At 47.8% G+C, this 23,101-nt stretch overlaps 1 protein-coding gene across 2 annotated transcripts in view; it reads right to left on the bottom strand.

The window, feature by feature from the left end:
• Positions 1-506: 506 nt before the first annotated feature.
• Positions 507-23,101, bottom strand: part of LOC146019778 (guanylate-binding protein 7-like) — an 89,027-nt gene continuing 66,432 nt past the window's right edge. For both annotated transcript variants that reach the window (XM_083152330.1, XM_083152331.1), the window contains 5 exons: positions 22,804-23,084; positions 17,382-17,594; positions 16,155-16,257; positions 12,565-12,758; positions 507-864 (listed from right to left, as the gene is read on the bottom strand). In XM_083152330.1, the coding sequence (XP_083008456.1) occupies positions 667-864; positions 12,565-12,758; positions 16,155-16,257; positions 17,382-17,594; positions 22,804-23,084 (989 nt within the window). In that variant the 3' untranslated portion in view covers positions 507-666. The remainder of the gene's footprint in view (positions 865-12,564; positions 12,759-16,154; positions 16,258-17,381; positions 17,595-22,803; positions 23,085-23,101) is intronic.

The raw sequence follows: 23,101 nt of genomic DNA, 5'->3' as shown, positions 1-23,101 counted from the left end.
GGTGCACATTTCTGTACGGTATTAGTGAGAACGAGTACGTAGACCATGCGTGGCACATGCACATTGCGTTGCCTACGCATACGCAGACGGCTAAAAAGTGTCCTCCGAAAGAACAGAATAAGGCCCTTAGTGTCTGTGACTGTGTGTATGACTCCGCCCAAATTGTTATGAGATCTTCTCTGTAATACAACATGATACGACAATCTACGCTTTCCTCATATCTATAGGTAACGGCAGCTAATGAAGTAAATCTGCAACTCATACTAATATTCATTTTCATAACGGATGTGGGTTGGGTAAGACAGTGTGTACGTGTGTTCAGGTCTGTATGTATGTGGTTATGTGTGCGTGGGGGTTCTGTGTGTGTGTGTGTGGGTGTGTGTGTGGGTGTGGTAATCTCTGACACTGGAACACTTTTCAGACTCCATTCATGAAGGTATTTGGCAGCTAAACTGCAGATAAGTCAGAGCAGAAATAGATAGTAAAAGAATTAGCGAATTCATACGTATTGCTGGAGTATATAATTTATTACACAGCTCAGTGTTTCCATGTACTTGCAGGCACTGTGATACATACTGTACAGTATGCGATGCTTAGAAGCGAAGCGTGGTGTTGCCCGGCAACCACAGACTCTCGGCGTCTGATATATGTTTATTTACTCATCCATTATATTAATAGCTTTCTCTGCAGTAAGATGCTGATGACAGTCGGAGCAACCGCACTCAGAACCTGCCCGAATCCACTCACAATAGGTCTAAACCAGCCGGGGTCATTCAGCTCTTCTTCCTTCTCCTTTAAGTCTTCGAGCTGCACCTGGTACATGTCGGCATGCTGAGACCCCTGACTCCTGTACGCTTCCATTTCCTGAGGAGACAGAGGGAGCCTTTGTATAAATAATGGGAAAGAGAACACACACACATACATCTCCTATATATTTAGCCAGAACTGTCAATCTGTGACTGTGTGTATAACGCTGGGTGGAGTCATGGGCGGAGTCATACACACACTCACAGACTTATCGCACACACTAGAGCTGCCGCAGGCCACCGACAATGTGCACACACATTATAGGTGCCCTACCTCTGCAGTGCCAGATTAAGCCTTCGGGGTGCCCGGGGCACTTTAGACAGGGGGGCCCCCTTGCACTTGTCATTACTGGCCACAAACTGCATGGGGGAATATTACACTGTCAAAACACAGAGTAAAGGCAGTATAAACTTGGTCAATGGGTAACTTCAGGGGATATGGGTAACTTCAAGGTCTCCGAATGCCTCACGGCCATCTCAGCCTGGATGACCCAACGCTTCCTGAAACTAAACATGGCTAAAACTGAACTTCTAATCTTCCATCCCCCGAACATCCCCTCTTCTCCCACTATCTCCATCAGCATTGGTGAAACCGAGATCACGTCCACCGACCAAACGCGCTGCCTCGGTGTCATCATTGACTCCTCCCTCTCTTTCACCCCCCACATTCGTGCTCTCTCACAGTCTTGCCGCTTTCACCTACGCAACATCTCACGCATCAGACCATTCCTCTCCACTGACGCGACCAAAATTCTCATTCACTCTCTTGTCATCTCCCGCCTTGACTACTGCAACATCCTTCTCTCTGGGCTACCTCTCACCCGCCTCGCACCTCTCCAATCCATTCTTAACGCTGCTGCTAGGCTCATCTTCCTCTCCCGCCGCTCTACCTCCGCCTCCCCCCTCTGTTTATCTCTTCACTGGCTCCCCATTCCTTTCCGAGTTCTCTTTAAACTCCTCACCACCACCTACAAGGCTCTCTCCTCCTCCACAGCTCCCTACCTCTCTTCACTGATCTCTATCCACACTCCCTCCCGTCCTCTTCGCTCCATCGCTGACCGCCGACTGACCTCTCACCTAATCACCTCCTCCCACTCCCGTGTCCAAGATTTCTCTCGCGCTGCCCCCCTGCACTGGAACAACCTCCCGCCACCCATCAGGCTATCTGATTCCCTTACCTCCTTCAAGCGCTCCCTCAAAACCCACTTTTTTCGACTAGCCTATCCCTCCTCCTAACCTCTCTTGATCCTCCTATCCTGCCTCCGTTCCCCTCCGTTCCTACTTATCCTATTGTATTTCGTTCGTCCACCCACCTATTTTTAGTATGTTAACTCTTATGAGCAGGGCCCTCCTTCCTCACGTACTCACCCTACCTCATTACCTCACCTGTGCTCCTGTCCTGTTCTTCCCTTCCTCTACTTCATCTTCGGTCTCCTTGACTATTTTGACACCTACTTCTGAACTGATGCTGATTTTAGTTCTACCAGCTATACCCCTATTTATACTGTATCTTTCTACACACCCTGTACGTTACCTTGTAATTTGTTTTTTGTTTTTGTTTGCTATGTACGGCGCTGCGGACACTTTGTGGCGCCCTATAAATAAACGTACTACTACTACTACTACTACTACTACTACATATATATATATATATTAAGTCAGTGGACCGCGGCTCTCAGGACTTGGCGATGAATGGACACGTAGCCACTCTGGTGACGTTTCAGCCTCTTTATTAGGCTTTTCTCAAAATACAGCTTACATTTTTTGAGAAAAGCCTAATAAAGAGGATGAAACGTCACCAGAGTGGCTACGTGTCCATTCATCGACAAGTCCTGAGAGCCGCGGTCCACTGACTTCATATAGATTGGGGCCCAGCAGCTGCTGTGACCCCACCAAAAGCACCTGGCAGGAATCCCCATTGGCGAAGCTGAGTGCCGGCATCCAACACAGTATATATATATATATATATATATATATACATACATACATACATACATACATACCACATGAAAAGCCTGTTTTTGTCCCTCTGCACCTTACTCTGTAGGAGACCTCACAGTCCCAGTGCTGCCTCTGATTAAAAACCCTCCAATGACTAGGCTGCTGCTTCTGTTATCCATGGGCCTGAGAAGCATGTAATGAGCTCCGCCAATCAGAGCTCAGCACAAACGTCTCAGCCTCTGCCCTCTGGTGCAAAGTGTCATGGGACTTAGTCAACTCCTAGTAATGCATTACACACTTGTGCAATCAGTGTGCCTTGGCTCCCTGTGCTCAGCACCATTAATCATTGTCACATTGGCAGATAGGTGAAGCTGCAGAACTACCCCACTCCCATGCACAAAACCTTTAGCTTAAATTTTTTTTTTTTTTAAATACATGCCAACCACAGTGGGCCCCTAGCTAGAGGGGGGCCCAGGGGCACTGACCCCTTGTGCCCCCATTATAATCCGGCCCTGTACCTCTGCCACAAAACTGCTATATACATAAAATACATACACAAGAGGCCAGGGACCACACATCAAGGTCCAGTGACGTCAACACCAGAGGCGTGGCCTTGCGCCGATCAAGGTCCTGCCTCCAGCTCCAGCTCACCCCCATAGGCTACAGCAATTACATTGATCACACCCCTTACTCCCACCCACATCACTCCCCATCTGCCCTATACGCAGCACGTTGTCCCGGACACACTCTGCTGCTGCCGCCACCGTCCTCCTCCTCCTGCTTCTTCAATGGAGTGCAAAGGCTCATGGGAATTGTAGTCCCCTGGGCATCCCACTGCTGGAGCTCAGGTTTAACTAGGACTACATATCCTAGCCGGGCAGTGAGGACACCGTGGTGCCGGGTCCATGTTACACACTTTGCAGTGGGGTGGTTGGCAAGATGGCAGCCGCCAACCACCGGCTTCTACCTTCTGTGGGACCTGCCACCCGCACCAGCCAGGTAACAGTGTGCTGTGGTAGCCCCAGGGGGAGCAGGCCTGCCCGGCTATCCCCGAGTGGGGTCTCCGGTCCCAGGAGCGGCCGCCGTGGGGCGCCAGACCAAAGTTCAGGCAGGTGGCAGTTAGAAATCGAGGCCCCAACTGGCAGGAGTGTGTTTAACATTCACTGGCTTTGAGGCAGCAACCCACCAGCGCCGGGGAGACTGATGGCAGTGATGTGGGGAGGTTGTGAGGGCAGGAGGGGCACAGACGGCTGCAGAAGAGGGAGTTTGTGGGGTATTGGGCCAGGAGCTCAGGAAAGTTGGACGGTGTCCTCTTCCACCACACCCGCTGACCGCACAGTCACGCTTGGAAGCTGCTTCTCACCCAGGACATCGGGGAAGCCAATCGCAGAGGGAGTTGTATCGCCACCCGCACCCCCCACCACCACCACCACCAACGCCACCGCCCCCTTCTCCCGGGAGCTTCTCTGCCCGCACCCACCCCCTCCCCCACAGCATCTACACCCGCACACCTCCCACCTACATAGCCAGCTACACACACCCCCTCTCCTGAATACATGTTTGCAATATGTGTAACTTATATACATTATATGTTGTATTTAATTTTTGTGAACTTTTTACACTGTCTTTCACTTTGTTACTCTATGATACTTGTTGTACTTCATTATGATATTTATGGATATTATGCTGCTGCATGTGTAAAACCACACTCTGATAGCTGACCCTCCCCAGGTGTGTCCTGGGGGTGGAGTTGACTGATCAGTTACACATGGGTTGGGGTGATTTAAAGTCTGCCTTTTGTCTATTCCGTATCCTGATGACGAGATTACATTTCTCGAAACATTGATAAAGAAAGAGGTCTCTGTCTGTATTTCTTCAAAGTCGCCGGAGTGCCACCTTATCTCTTCTCTGCATATTGGAACCCTATGGGGTCACCAAGGGAGGTCACCTGGTGCTAATACCAGGAACTGAGCTGTGGAGTGCTGGCCTAACGCTGTATATATATATATATAGACAGAGATGCAGATCTGGGAGAGGGCATTTGTTATTCAGTGGTGTAGCTAAGTGCCACGGTGCCCGGAGCAAGGGTATGTTTTGCGCCCCCCCCCCGATTTGTAGTAGGCGGGGCTCTTGAGGGACGCAGCCTAACATTATACCACACACCGTAATGCCCATTGCACATTTTAGCAAACTTTATAATACCCATTACTAGAGATGAGGGCACTTTTTCGGGTTTTGGTTTTAGATCTGGATCTCCCTTCGTGTTTTGGATCTGGATTGGTTTTGGCAAAACCACCCTTGCGGGTTTTGGTTTTGGATCTGGATTTTTTTGGAAAAATGCTAAAAATTGCTAAAATAACAGAATTTGGGCCTTTTTTTGCCCCTAAAGTGTTATTAAGCTCAATAACATTAGTTTCCACTCAAGTAATTCCCTGTTGCCTACGTCATAATTGGACTCTGCCTGAGAAAATTTTCGGGACATGTAGGCACAGGGGTGGAATTGTAAAGACTCAGGATCTCTCTGAGAGAGAACCGCCCCGGCCCTTACTTCCGAGGCGTCGACCTCCACGACAAAAGGCAGCTCGGGATTGGGATGTTTAAGAATCGGGGCCGAAACAAAGGCTTGTTTCAAAGTCTTAAAGGCTTGCTCCACCTGAGGACTCCACACTGATGGATCCGCCCCTTTTTTGGTTAGAGCCACCAAGGGTGCCACAATAGAAGAGAACGCATGAATAAAGCGTCTGTAATAATTGGCGAAGCCAAGAAATCGCTAGACTGCCTTTAAATTAGTGGGCCGAACCCAATCAACAATGGCCTGTAATTTCTTGGGATCCATTTGGAACCCCAAGAAAGAAATAATATAGCCAAGGAAAGATACTCGGGTCACCTCGAATTCGCATTTCTCCAATTTAGCGAACAACTGGTTCTCCCTCAGCTTCTGTAACACCTGGCGCACTTGTGCTCTATGTGAGTCCAAGTCTCGGGAAAAAATTTAAATATCGTCTAAATAGACAACTACAAACTTGCCCAGGAATTCTCGAAGAACGTCGTTTATGAAATCCTGAAAGACGGCTGGGGCATTGGAGAGACCAAATGGCATTACCAGGTACTCGTAATGCCCCGTCTGAGTACTGAACGCCGTCTTCCATTCGTCCCCCTCTCTGATTCTTATCAGGTTATAGGCCCCCCTCAAATCTATTTTGGAAAAAATTGTAGCGGATCGTAACTGATCAAACAGAACCGTAATCAAAGGAAGAGGATAGGTGTTTCTCACCGTAATTTTATTGAGGGACCGGAAATCTATGCAAGGCCTCAAAGACCCATCTTTTTTGCCACAAAAAAGAAACCGGCACTGAGAGGAGATTTCGAGGGTTGAATAAAACCCTTTGCCAGACTTTCTTGGATGTATTCATCCATTGCCTTAGTTTCCGGACCAAACAAGGCATACAATCTGCATTTCTGAAAAGGAGCATTGGGGATTAACTGGATGGCACAGTCATATGGCCAATGTGGAGGCAAACGGTTGGCCTTGCCCTTAGAAAAGACGTCACTAAAATCCTGGTAAGGAACGGGAACCCCTGCTAATGAGATAGAATTTACTGGGAGTGAGGAATGGAAGCACTGTTGCTGACAATTAGAACTCCAATGGGCAATCTCCCCCCGATGCCAATCAATGATAGGATTGTGCTTCTTCAGCCAGGGGAAGCCCAACACGATGGGCACTGAAGGACATGATGTTAAAAGAAAGGTAATCTCTTCCTGGTGAAACAGACCAATTTTTAATAGAACGGGAGGAGTCTGAAATGAGACCACCCCATTGGAGAGCACTCCACCATCTAAACCCCGCAGGGAAATAGGAACCGGAAGCGGGAGTTGGGGAATCCCCAACCTCTGGGCGATGGCTACATCTAGGAAGTTTCCTGCCGCGCCACTGTCAATAAAAACAGACCCTGAAAACTTATACCCCTGGAAGGATAAACACCCCGGTACTAACAGTGAATCTAGAGAGGAAAATAACTGAAGGCCAAAGTGAACCCCCTTCCCGTTCACTTGGCCCGGCCTTTTACTGGCCTATTGGGACAATTTCTCAAAATGTGACCTTTACCACCGCAGTATAAGCAAAGGCCTGAGCTCAGTCGGCGAGCCCTTTCCTCCTGGGAAATGCGAGTTGCCTCAAGCTGCATTGGCTCCTCACTTTCCTCAGAGGTCATCGGCACGTAAGGAACTACCCGAGTGAGAGAGCCCCGTTCAGACCTCCGCTAAGGGAGGCGACGGTCGATTTTAGTGGCTAACTCCATTAATTTATCCAGCGTTTTAGGAGCTGGATACTGGATAAGGCAATCCTTTATCTCGTCAGCCAGACCACAGCGAAATTGGCTGCGTAATGCTGGATCATTCCAGCCGGAATCGTTTGCCCATCGGCGGAACTCAGTACAGTAGGACTCAGCTGGATCCCTCCCTTGCTTAAGGGCTCTAAGATGAGTCTCCGCTGAGGCTTCTCGATCAGGGTCATCATACAATAACCCCAGGGAGCTGAAGAAATTGTCCAGCGAGGTCAAGGCTGGGCTGTCCGAGGGTAGTCCGAAGGCCCAGGTCTGAGGGTCACCTTGAAGTAATGAAATCACAAGACCTATGCGCTGGGCCTCGGAAGTGAATGAGCGTGGCTTGAGCCGAAAATACAGCTTACAGCTCTCACGGAAATTAAAAAAGGTTTTGTGATCCCCAGAAAACCGATCTGGAAGGTTCATCTTAGGGTCTGAACCCCCTGCCTCTGGGGGCCGCATCCTTTGCTCTTGAGCTGTTACTTTCAAGGACAACTCCAGCACCATCTGAGTAAGCCCTTGAAGCTGATCCGAGAAGGTCTGGGGAGTACTCATAATAAATCAAAAAACATCCAACACGGCACAAAAACTGTAAGAGACAAATTATGGTCTGTTGATTCTGGCCGGTTATAATGTTATGGTGCCCACGGGGACCTAGGGTATTATTGCTGGTTGATGAAGGCAGGTGGTCAGGCGTGAGCCCGTAGCCGGGACCGCTGGTTAAGATGGCCACAGCGGATGCTACTCTAACTCTGTTGAACCCCTGAGGCAGATGGTAAACCCCTGCAGAGCTAGGCTTCACCTGTGGCCGCCGCGTCCGAAGTTAGGCCCGCTCCAACCCCGATGCAGCTAGGTCTTAAGTATGGACAAAGGGTAGACGATCGCCACAGGGTACTCAAAAGGACTGCTAACTACCGGGCCTAGCTGGGAGATGAGCCCCTGACTGCCGGCACCTGGCCAAACCGGGGAGCGACCGAGTCGCAGGCACAAGTGGGCCAGAGGAGGAGTCCCCAGCAGAAGCACAACAGGGAGGCCGACTCCTCAAAACACAGAAAACAAACGGAATGTTCCCTGTCTAAAGGATCCAAACAAGAGGTATGGATGGAGAGACCCGTAGGGGCAGAGACTCCAGAACCCACGGAGGGGCACAGCCACGGCGGGCCACGGGAAATGGCTGATCAATGAATACCGAGCCCAAGGAGGGGCCAGACCACGGCGGGCCACTGCTTACAAGAGAAAGAGACCCAGGCTCCACAGGAGCACTTACGTGACCCACGAAAGATGGAAGATGAGGGCCGACTGTAGGCTCACTATGAGGCTGGACTCAGGAAAAAACATGACACAGGAAAAGCAGGACACTGGAAAGCCGGACACTGGAAAGCTGGACACTGGAAAGCTGGACACTGGAACGCCAGACACAGGAGAGCTGGACACTGGAAAGCTGGACACTGGAAGGCTGGACACTGGAACGCCAGACACAGGAAAGCTGGACACTGGTACGCCAGACACAGGAACGCCAGACACTGGAGCGCTGGACACTGGAAGACTGGACGCTGGATCAAAAGATCCGAGACCTAGGAAGCCTAGGGGACCAGGAGATAAGCTAGGGCAGAGGCAAGACACTCTAGGCACCTATAAGCTAAACCGGCATCTGTGCCCAGCAGACGCCGGCTATTTATTTGAAATTCACGCCTCCTGACTGACATCAGGCACGCGCGTTCGTGTCCGACGGGCGGAAGCTCGGGGACGTTGCCTGGCAACGTCCCAACGCTCCGTCTCAGAGTGAGGCATGGGACGTTGCCCGGCAACGTCCCCGGCCTCCTCACTCTGCATCACATCCGCCGTCCGTCCGGGTGTACTGCAGCCCGGACGGCGGCTTGCAACAGGAAGAGAGCGAAAAAGAGGAAAGATGGTGTGGGGGAGAGGTTAGAGAGGATTGAGGTGATGGCACAAGAGGGGGGTGTGATACAGGGTGAAGTGCCAGGGGGCGAATAAGTAAGGTAATGGAAGAAGAGGTGAAAGGGGGTTAGGTGAGAGGGGGTGAGGCGACAGGGGAGTGATAGGGAGGGTAAGGTGCTTGGTTGGGCAAAGGGGTGAGGTGATGGGGGTGTGAGGTGACCAGGGGTTACTTGAGAGGGGGTGAGATAACAGGGGGCAATAGAGTGGGTGAGGTGGTGGAGGGGCTGTTATAAGGGGCAAGAGGGAGTTAGATAATTGGGATGAAATGACAGGGGAACAGAGTATGGGAGGCAAGTCTTCTCACCAGCATCTGTGGGTCTCCTGGTCCTCAGCACCAGCCACTGCTCAGCTACTGGTCCGTCCACTGGCCGCTGCTTGCCGCATTACCCCCTGCTCCCCAGTGCCAGCCCGCCACTTGACAGGGGGGGATCCACTGCTCTGTTTAGGAGGGGGGGGAGTGTCAGGCAGCGCTGCCCGCACTGTGGATGTACTGCGTCTGTGGGGTCGGGCAGCGCAGGGTTTTCATGGGTGGTACATACACAAATACCCACACACATCATGTACACACATCATGTACACACACATAGCATACACACATTATGTACACATACATACATACCATTCATACACACACATAACCTACATACACACACACACACACACACACACACACACACACAAACACATACATATACAACACATACCTGCACACATCATGTACACATACCATCCATTATTTACACACACAAACACACATATAGCATACATACATCATGTACACACATACCTTACATACACATCATGTACACACATTATGTACACACATAGAATACATACACACATTATCACAAAAGACACATGCAAGAATACAGTACATACATCAGGAAAACACACACATCATGTACAAACACATACCATACCATACACACATCATGTACACATACATACATCATGTACACACACATACCATACATACACATGCACAATATGTAAACATAGCATACACCCTCCACCCTCAAACAAACATCAGGACAACCCTGGCTGAGCCCCCCCCCCCCAGCATAAACCATCCTCACGGCAGCTGCTTCTCCCCTCTCCTGGCTTGCTTGCTCTTTCACAGAGCACAGCCACGGAGCACTGCCTGGGAGGAACTATAGGCTGCCTCTTTAAACAGCGCCCCCTACCTTCAGCCAGCCCAGCAGCACCCTGTCACTCAATCTAACAAGACGCAGCTCCCAGCAGCCAAACAGACTGCACAGGGCTGTGAATGGCGTCAGGCAGCGCTGCCGCTGCACTCATAGGTGAGGGGGGAGGAGTGGGGTCGGGCAGTGCAGGGAGGGAGCGGGGGAGCAGGCTGCACGGTTCGGGCGCCATTTGATGTCTCTGCGCCCGGAGCTGGTGCTCCGCCGGCTCCACCCTCCCTACGCCTCTGTTGTTATTTCTGGATGGAGAGTATCAGTAGCCTGTCCCTGCCTCATTTTGGGGAGATGGGTACGAGAGCTGACATGGGAGGTGGCGGTGACTGCGCTGGTTATATTTCTAATAGAAGAAGAGCCTGCTGATTGCAGACAAGAGCACAGCCATGGTCACACTGCTGTAGCTGGTATGTCAGCAGCGCAATGCGGAGTAGTGTACAGAGGGGAGCAAAGAAGGAATCAGCAGGTGAGTATGAGGCCCTCTTTCCTACTTCCTCCTCTGCACTGGAGAACAGACAGAAGACACTGGTGGTGGAAACCACCCCCTGGGATCAAGCATGTAAGTCCCTTTGGCAATGGGCATGTAACTCCTCCCTGGTAACAGCATGTATCCCCCCTGGCAATGAGCATGTAACTCCCCTCGCAACGAGCATGTAACATCTTGCAACAAGCCTGTAACTCCCCCTTACCGATGAGCATTTTACTTCTCCCTGGCAATGAACATGAAACATCCTCCTTGGCAACAAGCACATAACCCCCCTGGCAATTAGCATGTAACTCCCTGGCAACAAGCATGTAACTCCATCTGGCAAAGAGCATTAAACTCCCCCTGGCAATGAGCATGTGAATCCCTCCTGGCAATGAACAGGTAACTCCCCCAGGCAATGAGCATGTAACTTCCCCTGGCAATAAGCATGTAATTCCCCCTGGCAACGAGCATGAAACCACTGTTAATGAGCAAGTAACCCCCGGCAATGAGCAAGAAATCCCCATCAAGGAGCATGTAACTTCTGGTAACAAGCATTCCGGTAAAAAAATCTGTAATTAATGTACAGTATGGGGTAGCAGCCTTACTGTAGAGCAGTGGTGGCCAACCCGTGGCTCTTGAGCCTCATGCGGCTCTTCCCCTTGTAAAGTGCGGCTCCTGCTCCCACTGCTGCCTGCCGCCCACCGTCTGTCCCAGTCCCCCTGCTGCCGGTTCCCTGAATCCCTTCTCCTTCTGAGGGGAGGAGAGTGTGCATCGCGCATCTCTCCTACCCCTTACTGTGCATCCTTGTGACTGGGCCGTCTGCCAATTAGAGCTCGCGGGCCAGCAGCCAATCAGGAGGCGGCCAGCGAGCTTTGATTGGTGGACGGCCCAGTCACAGGGAAGTGAGGGGGAAGGAGACGCGCGGTGTGCTGTGCTCTACTCCCCTCGGTGACATCACAGGACTGCAGGGGGACGCCAGACTGTCCTCTCCCCGCCCGGCAGCAGCAGCAACAACGGTGAGCTGCTGCTGGGAAATTTTCACTGTGGGGGCATAGCAGTTTGTGACATTATGGGGGCATAGCAGTTTGTGGCACTGTGGGGGCATAGCAGTTTGTGGCACTTTGGGGGCATACCAGCTTTTTGGCACTGTGGGGGCATACCAGCTTTCTGACACCGTAGGGGCATACCTGGCACCGTGTGGGGGGCATATGTGTATCTGGCACTATTGGGGGGCATATGTATATATGGCACTGCACTATAGGAGGCATATTTGTATCACACCCACCCAAGGGGTCAAAATAGACTACGCCCCTTTTTTTTGGCGCATGCGCCTTCGGCACGCGCATGATGTCGGCTCTTTAGCTTGACTACCGATATTTTTCGGCTCTTTACCTCTGACCGGTTGGCCACCCCTGCTGTAGAGTATCTTTTGTAAAGGGCCTTTTTTTGTGTGGGCCATAAAATGGTGTCAGAGGCATAACTGTGGTATAATATGTAATAGGCATTACAGTTTGTGTGGCATACTGTGCAATAGGCATTATGGTTTGTGTGGCATAATGTGTAATGGGCATTATGGGTTGTGTGGCATAATGTGTAATGGGCATTATGGTTTGTGTGGCATATTGTGTAAGGGGCATTACGGTGCATTGCATAATATGTATGGTGTGTTGCATAACATGTAAGGGGTATTGCTATAAAAAGTAAAAATAGCTAAGTGGGGTAAGATGGTGGGGGTGGGGTGTCAAAACATACCCTTGCTCCAGGCACCATGTCACTTCCCTACACCTCTGCATCTCAGAATTGGGTTGCAGCAGTGTTGCAGATGGAATATAACCCGTGGCTGCAAAAGTGAGGTGAAAAAAAGTACTGACCCTGTTCTTCTCCTCCATGACCCGCTCTACTTGCTGCTTCATCTGTCTTCTCTCTTCCATCAGTTTCTTTTCCAGCTGTTTCATGTTCTCCTCCATAGTCGTCACCTGATCATTAATTTTCTTTTTCCCCTGAGCGACTTCCAGTTGCAGGACCCGGTTCTCCAAGTCTTCGTTATTCTTCCTCACTTTCTCCTCTGCAAGAAAATGTGCAAGTGATAAAACAAAGCACCTGAAACATTGATACTGGGCTGATTTCACCCCACAGCACCAGATATATAGCTTACTTAGGTACAAACTGCCAACGTCACAAGGAAAGGCAGACTGTTGACCAGACGCGGAATAAACCCTACAACAGTAGGTAGGTGGCAACCCATGGTGCATGTGGGTACCTGTGGAGGCAAATCATACTTACATCTCCTAGGCGTGGATCGGTTCTCTTCTTTCCCTGTAGGCATCCACGTACTTGGCAAAAGAAAAATCCGGTACGCGAGCCATCATGGACACGGAGGATACGCAGGATGAGGTTTGTTTACATACTGCGGCTCCTCCCCCTGAATAGCGCTATTGGCCGCCCAGCGGCCAATCAGAAGCCGCTAGGCCGCTAGGTGGCCAATAGCACTATTCGGGAGGGGGAGCCACAGGATTTTTTTTTTTTTAATAGCAGTTTATTATAAAGCGCACACACATTCCGCAGCGCTTTATAGAGAATATTTGACCATTCACATCAGTCCCTGCCCCAGTGGAGCTTACAATCTATATTCCCTACCACATGTACACGCACACACAAACATTCTAGGGTTAATTTTTTGGGAGCCAATTAACCTACCAGTATATTTTTGGATTGTGGGAGGAAACCGAAGTACCCGGAGGAAGTACCCGGAGGAAACCCACGCAAGTACGGGGAGAATATACAAAAAATAAATAAATTTCTTTTGTTTTACACACTGAAGCCGATACGATTTTGTATTTAAAAATACGATTTTGTATTTAAAAATACGAATTTGTATTTAAAATACGAATTTGTAACGGCAAAAATGCAAATCCATACGAAAAATACGAATCGGTCAAATACGACTGATTAGTAAATTTGGTACTTATGTATTATCTGGACGCCCGATTTTTTCATTGCATTGCATTACATTGCATCGCATCGCATGCAATATAGTGGCATACAATGCAATGCAATACAATGCGATTTTTCATTGTAAAGAACCAATTTTTAATTGTATAGTCAACCATGGGTGATTTCATACCCCCACTATCCACGTCGGCGTGGAGTTGATTTATATAGTGTGGCGAGCGCAGCAAGCCACCGAGCCCGAAGCGTGGCAAGCGCAGCGAGCCCCGCGAGGGGACGCGGAATACATGTAAAGTTATCCACATCCCCTCGCAGGGCTCGCTGCGCTCGCCACGCTTCGGGCTCGGTGGCTCGCTGCGCTCGCCACATTATATACAAATCAACTCCATGCGTAGTTGGATAGTGGGGGCATGAAATCACCCATGGTTGACTATACAATTAAAAATCAGGTCTTTACAATGAAAAATCGCATTGCATTGCATTGCATGCCTTAAGTAGTGGCATGCAATGAAAAAATCGGGCGTCGAGATAATACATAAGTACCGTAAATTTTCCTCCGAAATACAAATTTGCATGCGGCTATAACAGCCATATACATTCATATTCAGGTGTATTATTATTATTATTATTATTATTATTATTTTATTTATAGGGCACCACAAGTGTTTTGCAGTGCCGTACAAAGGAACAATACAGGGAGACAAAACATAGCATTACATTGAATAAATAATAAAAATACAGTACAAATAAAGAGCGCCACATATCAGTACACATTACAGCTTAAATGTAAGTAGTGAGGACTCAATCAACATACAACTAGAGGCTTGATGCCAATGATGGAGATGGGTATGCGGACAAAGATGGTCACTGAGTGTTTGAGTATAGGAGAGCTGTGAGTGAAATGTGAAGAGAAGTGGGCTTTGACAACAGGAGGGAAGAGGGCCCTGCTCAGAGGAGCTTACAATCTAGTAGGAAGGGGAGACAGACAGATTACAAGAGGTGCAAGCAAGTGTTTGGTGGCTAGATAGCAGGAAGTAAACAGGCAAGGCATCGGAGAACCAGCTGGTTTATGCAGTAGAAGGGTACACTTTGATGAATAGGTGAGTTGGCACACACAGGAGGGGTTTCTGAGTACCAAGAAACCCCCCCCCAGGAGTCTAAGGGCCCTGAAAGCTGATGGTCCCCTCTTTCCAGGGGTACAAGAATTACGCGAAACGCGTCGGGCTTATTTATACACCAACTGTATGAAAAAATCTTCTGGCAAGAAAAGTGCATACATTTTAGTTTTTATGTTTACAATTTTTACTAAATGTTTTATATTTAAGAATCTTGTCCATATCTATAGGAGTATATGAATATAGGGGAAGATTGCAGTAGATACTGGTAATTTTAGGGCGCTATTTAACACTTCTGTGGTGGTATATATATATATATATATATATATATACTGTATATATAATTATTATTTATATACATTTGGTCTATCTATAATACTCTAACTGACCCGGCATATACTGGGTCACCTAAGTGTCCATCTCCGTGCTTTGCTCCGCCCCTCTGGAAACCCCCTTTTGAAAATCCTGCGTTTGCCCCTGAGTTTTCAGTGCCTGTTTGAAGCTTTGCAAGGTCGAGGAGAGTCTAATGGAGTGAGGGATTGCGTTCCACTGAAGGGGTGCAGCACGGGCAAAGTCCTGTACTCTAGTGTGGGAAGCAGTGATCAGGGTGGAGGAAAGACGTCAGTCGTTGGCCGACCGTAGAGGTAGATATATGGAGCAATGGAATTAGAGATGGCCCTGTATTTGAGTGTGAGGTGTTTGAAGAGCATTCTGTAGGGGAGTGGGAGCCAGTGCAGATTTTGTTGAAGGGGAGTGGCAGAAGTAGAGCATTGGGAGAGGAAGATAAGCCTGGCTGCAGAGCTTAGGACAGGTTGGAGAGGAGCCAGTTGGGATCGAGTGAGGACAGTGAGGAGAACATTGCAGTAGTCGAGCCGTGAAATGACCAATGAGTGGATGATCAGCTTACTGTAGTTGCACTCTGTGAGAAAAAGGGCCTGATGCGAGCAATGTTGCATAACTGGAACCGACAAAAGTGGGACAGAGCTTGGATGTGGGGTGCAAAGGAGAGGGAGGAGTCGAGAGTGACACCCAGGCAGCAGAATTAGGGAACGGGGGAGATGATGGAGGAGTGATAGAGATATTAGTAGGGGGTGTGGCTCTGGCTGGGGGAAAGATTATGAGTTCAGTATTAAGAATACAAATATGAATATTCGTATTTGTGTTCTTAGTAAATTTCCCCCAATATGTTGAGAGACTTCAAAAAACTTTACCTCAGGCATGGCCAAACGATGGCTCTCCAGCTGTGAAACTACAAGTCCCAGCATACCTTGCCACAGTTTTGCTAATAGGGAATGCTAAAACTATGGCAAGGCATGCTGGATGTGTAGCTCCACAACAGCTGGAGGGCCACAGCTTGGACACGCCTGGTTTACAAGAAACAACAAGTATCTGTTCACCTTCCAATCTCTTCTCAGTCTCAGTCAGAGCTTCGTCACTTTTCAGTATGTTGGTTTCAATGGATTTTTTGGACATCAGGTAATCCGTCAGCACCACATCCGCCTGCAGAAGGTCACATATTTAGAGAACATAATGTTAAAAGGTTTCCAGGGTCCAAGATCATGACACTCTAGGTGGTACAGTTACTAAGGTAGGAGTTCTATTGAAGATGCAATGTTGCCCCTAGCAACCAATCAGATTCTACTTCTTATTTTTTAAGCACCTACTAGCAGATAATAGATACAGTAGATCCCATCTTGCTCCCCTTGGGGTGCATCAGAGATGAGAGAGCTCTGTTCAATTGAAAAGATTTGCATTTCAATGGGCCCATATATTTCATTTGGATTTCCAGCTTGTTTGTAGAATTTCCATGGAATGTACAGTACAGTATGCATTGAACTGACTAGGAAACGCTTACAGTATCTCTGGAGGTTTCTAGTACTAGTTACTTGAGTTAGGTATAGAACAACTTGGAATCGCACCAGGCTGGATGCGTCCAGTACATTTGATGCGTGTTTCCGCGGGCCTGGAGTATTAAGCACAAGATCATTTGGAATAGACTGACAAATCCAGTATAATGACTTGGTGATCACTAATCTGTGAAATGCCCATTGGATTAGTAATAGAAAAGCTGTAAATTGAGATTTTCACAACCATTTCGATGGAATTAACTTGCATAAACACCATTGAAATGCATGGGTCCCCCAAAACTTTTTTTTTTTTTTTTTTTTAATATTATTTCATTTTACTCATTTTATAATTATCTCTAGAGTCTGAATTATCTCCAGGATTAATCTACTAGATGAGTTTTTCAAAGATTCACCCATTAAATGGGCGTAATTCAATGCTGACCGAGTTCGGCGGCAGTGCGATATGTCCGCTAAACTCAATCATGCCTTGTGAGTTAATTCCCCTTTAAAAAAAAGTCAGCGTTTGGCGGACATATCGCACTGCATTAAATTCCACCCCTGATTTCTTAAGTGTGATTTACGGTAATACAGTGATTTGACATATCTGTCACACAACTGAATGACATACAGTATGATTGTCCAAATGGTAAACACCACCCACGTACCTGTTGCGCGCCTGAGTGGTATCTAATTGGCTAAATAGAAAACACCACCCACAAACCTGTCACACACGTAAGTGAGGTCTATTTGGCCAAAAAGTAAACCCCGCCCACATACCTGTACACCTTTTCCCATCTCATTTTGGTATTTTTCCTGTATTGCTGCCAGGTCTTGCTGGAACCGTTTATGACCACCGGGGGCGCTGTATGTTCCGGCATCCAGCGCCTCCTCAAATGCTGCAGAAAGCTTCTTAATAAGAGTCTGACAATGTTCCCGAGACTTTGTCTCATTCACCCGGCAGAAGTCCTCCTTTTTCTGTAGTACACGTTCCTGGGGAAATAAGAGACACAAATATTTATTATGCATGACCAGATGGGATTTCTCTACCATGAAGTATACAATGTCCCTCTATTTAGGAAACCTATATAGACTTACTCTGCCACTTCTGGGGCATAGCGATTCCCTCTGACTCAATAACCACCTGTTGTCACACTGTTTGGTGGTTGTTGTGGCTTTGGACTATGTGCTAGTGCAGGGGTGGCCAACCTACGGATCTCGAGCCGCATGCGTCTCTCCCCCTGTTAAGGTGCGGCTCCTGCTCCCACTCAGCTGCACGCCGCCCGTCCCCCATCCCTCCATTACCCGCTGCTGGTTCTCCCTCTGAGGGGAGGAGACTGGGCATCGGGCATCTCTCCTACCCCTCACTGTGCATCCTTTTGACTGGGCCGTCCGCCAATCAGAGCTCGCGGGCTGGCAGCCAATCAGTAGCCGGCCCTCAAGCTTTGATTAGCGCACGGCCTAGTCACAGTGAAGGACCTAGTGTTTTTGCAGGAGCAAAAACTGCAGCTGGTCTGATATATGATCTTCTTAGAGATTGGACAAATACTGTAAATACCAGGCAGCTGGAGACACAGAACAGAGGCCAGGGATCGAACACACTGGTGGCCTTTACCAGGAAACCATGCAAGAGGCTTTGGCCTTAGCTGCACCCGGCCTGCAGGTTGTGGCCCTCATCCTGGATCGCTTGGTATTTGACAGCAGAAGAGACTGAGCTAAACTGGAATAAAAAAAACAGGACTAAACTGGAATTGGCCAGATTGGATACAACTCAACTAGACAGAACTGGACTAGACCACACTGGACTGGACTTAACCACACAGGACAGGATTTGAACTGGACAGCTTGCAAAGATACATCCAGATGCAGATTCCAGCAGTACAGTCACAGCAGAGGCTGAGAACAACATTGCACTGGTGACTCCTGAGTCTCAGGGGTCTTCTTATATACTCTGTGGGCGAAATTTACTAAGATGGGAGTTCTATTTCAGATGGGATGTTGCTATGGGCAACCAATCAGGTACTATCTAGTTTCTTCTAGAAGGTGCTTAATAAATAAGTAGTTTCAGATTGGTTGCCCATGGCAACATCCCATGTGAAATAGAAACTCCCATCTTAGTAAATTTTCCCCCAGTGACTGGTTTGCGATTGGTTCCTGAAATCAACTGAGCATAGGCTTGTTTCGGATTGGGAAGTGAATCACATGATCTAGCCATGATGGCAGTGCCCAGTACTGGAACTAACAGGAAACGTTAGCCCGTGGATAAACTCAGCACCGCTCTTAGGATGACCGCGGCACAGTGGTTGGCTAAGAAAAGAGAATTCAGACTCTGGGCTCAACTCAGGATACAAGCAGATACAAGTTTCTTGAAGCATGTAGATGTACATTAGCTCAGATAAAATATCAAGTTGTTGGGTCGGAACAAATATCTGGCAATATACATTATGGGTATAAATGACATCAGCCATTTGTTCCCCCTGCCTGAAAACTGATAATAATGGTCATTCAGGCAAGGTTGTTTAATCATGCAGTCCCTTTTTTTCTGTATTTTAGAATTGTGGCAAGTTTTAGATACCAGCAGGGCAGGCCAGACTGCCTATCTGGCATGAGCTTGATAAAGTCTCCCAGGAGACGAAAAGCATTGCCCTACTTCCGCCATTATGCCTGTCTGCATCAGACTTCCGCCCCTACCAATACCTGGAACTTCTGCCAGCACACCACTCCGGCCTCAGATCTCCACTGCCGCCTGAAACAAGGGTCTACAACATGCAGCACACAGACTTCCAACCGCTTGTCCGCACACCACCGGCACCCCTCCTTTGTCCTGTGTGTAGGGTGACCAACTCATCCCTTTAATCCGGGACACATATTAATTACACAGGTTCTGTGGCAGTTTAAAACCAGGTGAAAGCCATCCACAGAACCTGTGTAATTAATATGTGTCCCGGATTAAAGGGATGAGTTGGTCACCCTACCTGTGTGTGTGCTGGAAACAGACCCATCAATGTCTGGAACACCCAAAGGACTACTCCAGTGGAACTTTCTGATGGGTGAGAAATAACTCCTGTAATCACCCCATTTTTACTAATCTGCGGGCAAAGCAACCATTACGTAACTGATGAATGCCTTTCTACCCACAAGTGGTTACTATTGCATGTTTTGCTCACTTGCGAATCAAGGCACAACTTGGGTTGCATTAACCATCTGAGGCCCCATGCTACTAACATCCTGCTACTAACTGCATGTTTCAATTTATTGACTGAGATCAAGCGGAAAGTTCCTTTTTACCCTCCTACTTACAGCTGGGACTCCAGCTGTTTTTAGTCAGGTGCATGCACATCAGGTTAAGTTTGAACCGATTATATTTTAGTATTATATTCTATACGTAATTTATGTTTCATGTTTGTTATTTATACACCAATTTTAGTTGCTTACCTTCCTGCATTGTTATTGTCATTATAAAAATATAATTTTTTATATAAAGCTTATTAATTAATTGCTATATGGCGTGCCTTGTATTATTGTGATCAGTGTGAGATAATATATTCATATTTACACCTGAATAACAGCGCGGTGTGTACCACAAGTTTGTTTGTCTGGCATCTCTGGCAAATGCCAGAGGGGCCGATGAACTAATGGGCCAATCAGGGCACAGAGAGATCCTGGATAGCTGCGGGATCTCTAGCTGTGTTAATTCGGCCACTAACCCCTACCGCTGGACTCGCGTGTCCAGGTGAGATGGGGCGTGCCATGTGGTCAGGCCCCGACTCATGCATGCAGTGATCGGTGGCTCCTGTGAGTCTGTAACGGGGGTGGGAGCACCACCGGCGCATGCCTCCACAAGTGCCTGGGCCGATTTGGAGGCTTAGGATTGGGGCTGTAATCGCCCCATATGTGTAGGCCCCATAAGAGATTTGCACAAGTGATTTGTGCTGAGCAAATTAGTATAGATTTGTGTTAAGCAAAAAAAAAAAAAAATGTAAATAATGGGTTGGTACAGTATTACAGGAGGGTGGATGTAGATCACTTAGATCGCTTCTTGAAACATGGGCAATTTGCAGTCTCTTCGCTAAGTGATCTGATTAAATATATACTGCATGCTTGAATGATTTAGACCGGGGATAGCGACATGTATCACCATCGCTATAGGGCATGCACACTGAGCGATTTGTGCTTCATTTCTAAACGATTTAGCCATATTGCTTAGAAATTAAACAGAAATCTCTCCGTGTGTGTATTGCCCATAAGGATTGTAGTCAGGGCCGGCGCCACCACTAGGCAAATCTAGGCATTTGCCTAGGGCGCCGGCCACTGGAGGGCGGCATTTTGTGCCGCCCGGTTACCTCTGGCAGCACGGCGCACGCTGATCTCAGCCAATCAGCGTGCTGCCAGTGTTTTCACACTAGAAGCGCTTCCGCATAGCCCGGCGGATAGCGCTCGTGATTTCTAATGGACTGCAGGGATCCCCGCTGCCTCCGCCGCCAGATTTAAATACACAGCGCCGCAGGACAGGTACCCCCCCGGCACCGGGGCGCCCCCACCCTGACTCGCCTGGGGCGCTCCGGTGCCTTGCACCGGCCCTGATTGTAGTAACACTTCATCCTGATTTATGATCTTTTAAATCCTACCCAGCACCTTGTCCTTTTTTTCTAATCTCATCGAACATCTCATTCTGAGCTCTGTTGTTCTGAATCACAACCAACATCTCACCTTGATCTCTGATCTCCTGAAGCTCATCCTGATCTCTGAGCTACTAGATATCACCAATCTATTCATCTTTATCTCACGTCTCACTGAGCACTTCATCCTGATCTGTGATCTCCTGAATTTCACCCAACACCTTATAATGATTTCTAATCTCGTGAATCTCATCTACCATTTCCTCTTGATCTTTCCTTCCCAGAATTTCATTAGCACTTCATCTTGGTCGATGACCTAAATCTAACCTCAGGCTTATCTCTAATTTCACTCAATAAGCCAAATGTACTAGCCTCCTAGTTTGGCGGCTGTGCAGGATGCCGCCCGAACTCAGAAGCTATTACATTTGGTAAAATACCTCATCCTGATTGCTGATCTACCTAAATCTCACCCACCACCTCTTTCTGATATTTGATGACCTGAATCTCATCCAGCATTTCATCCTGATTCATTTTAATCGTAAATCTTTCCCAGAACCTCATCCTGATCTCTGAAATCCTGAATCTTATCCAGCATCTTATCATCTTCTCTGAACTGAATCTTATTCAGCATCTTATCCTGATCTCTGATCTCCTAAATCTTACCGAGCATCTCATCCTGATCTATGGTCTCCTGAATTTCACCGAAACCTGGTCCTGATTTCTAATCTCCTAAATCTTACAAAGCATCTAATCCTGATATCCTAAATTTCAACCAGGACCTCATCCTGATCTCTAATCCCCTAACTATCACCCAGCACCTCATTGTGATTTCTGATGACCTGAAGCTCACCCACCTCCAGTCGTGATCTCTAATCTCCTGGTCTAATTGACCATTTCCTCATCCTGCTCTCTAATCTGAATCTCAGCCAGTTCCTCATTCGGGATCTCTGATGACCTGAAGCTCACCCACCTCCAGTCCTGACCTCTGAAATCCACCAGCACATCCTTATTGTTTCAATAATCTACTTAATCTTACCTACTGTAGCAATTTATCCTGATCTATGGTCTGCTGAATATCAACCAGCACTTATACAGTATGTTCCTTTATGCTGATCTCTAATATACAGTACTGAGTTTTACCCTACACTTTACAATGATCTGTGACCTTCTTAATCTCACCCAGGAGCTCATAATTAATTTATATACATTTACAATACAAAGATTATAAACATATTCTAAACAGTAAGCCAGATACAGTTGACTTGAGTATATATACACTGTAGCATTAATCAGTCCAAAAACACACTGATTGTTATGGTCACAAACAACATATTTGTGGCCACTCGTATTAACATCTAACAAACCAAAATTGACCTGCACCATTAAAGACAAATTTTGGACTAATCTGAATCTGGAAAAATTTTAGTGCACTCAACTTTCTTGGTCAGTCTGGTAAGTCATTTCTGTTACTTTCAGTATCAACTATCACGTAGCTAACATGTCCCTCTCATCCCTAGTTACAGTGTGTATCCTACTGTATGTCAGGGTGCAGTATTAGTTTTATGTTTGGATCTGACACTCACTACAAATTGTTTCTGGAACTGTTGATCTTTGTCCTTGAAGGATTTTTTCATGAACATCTCAAGAGCTTCGTTCTCATATTGTCTGCTCAGAGTTAGGAGCTGGTCAAGTGTCTCGGTGGGGACCACAACATTGTCATTCATCTTGGTCTCATAGTACTGTATTGCTTCCTCCACAGCTGCCTTGTTTTCTGTCTCAGACAGGGAAAGCACCACCTCCTCCATACAGGCGACATTGGAGGAGCTTATAGCCTCAGTGTATGTTTTTGCCAATTTAGCCAACCCTTAAAATGAGAAAAAA

Source organism: Crinia signifera, chromosome 7, assembly GCF_055691185.1.
Source record: "Crinia signifera chromosome 7, ASM5569118v1, whole genome shotgun sequence".
Taxonomy (NCBI): Eukaryota; Metazoa; Chordata; class Amphibia; order Anura; family Myobatrachidae; genus Crinia; species Crinia signifera.
Note: the sequence above shows the minus strand (reverse complement) of the source record. Positions and strands in the feature narration are given on the sequence as shown.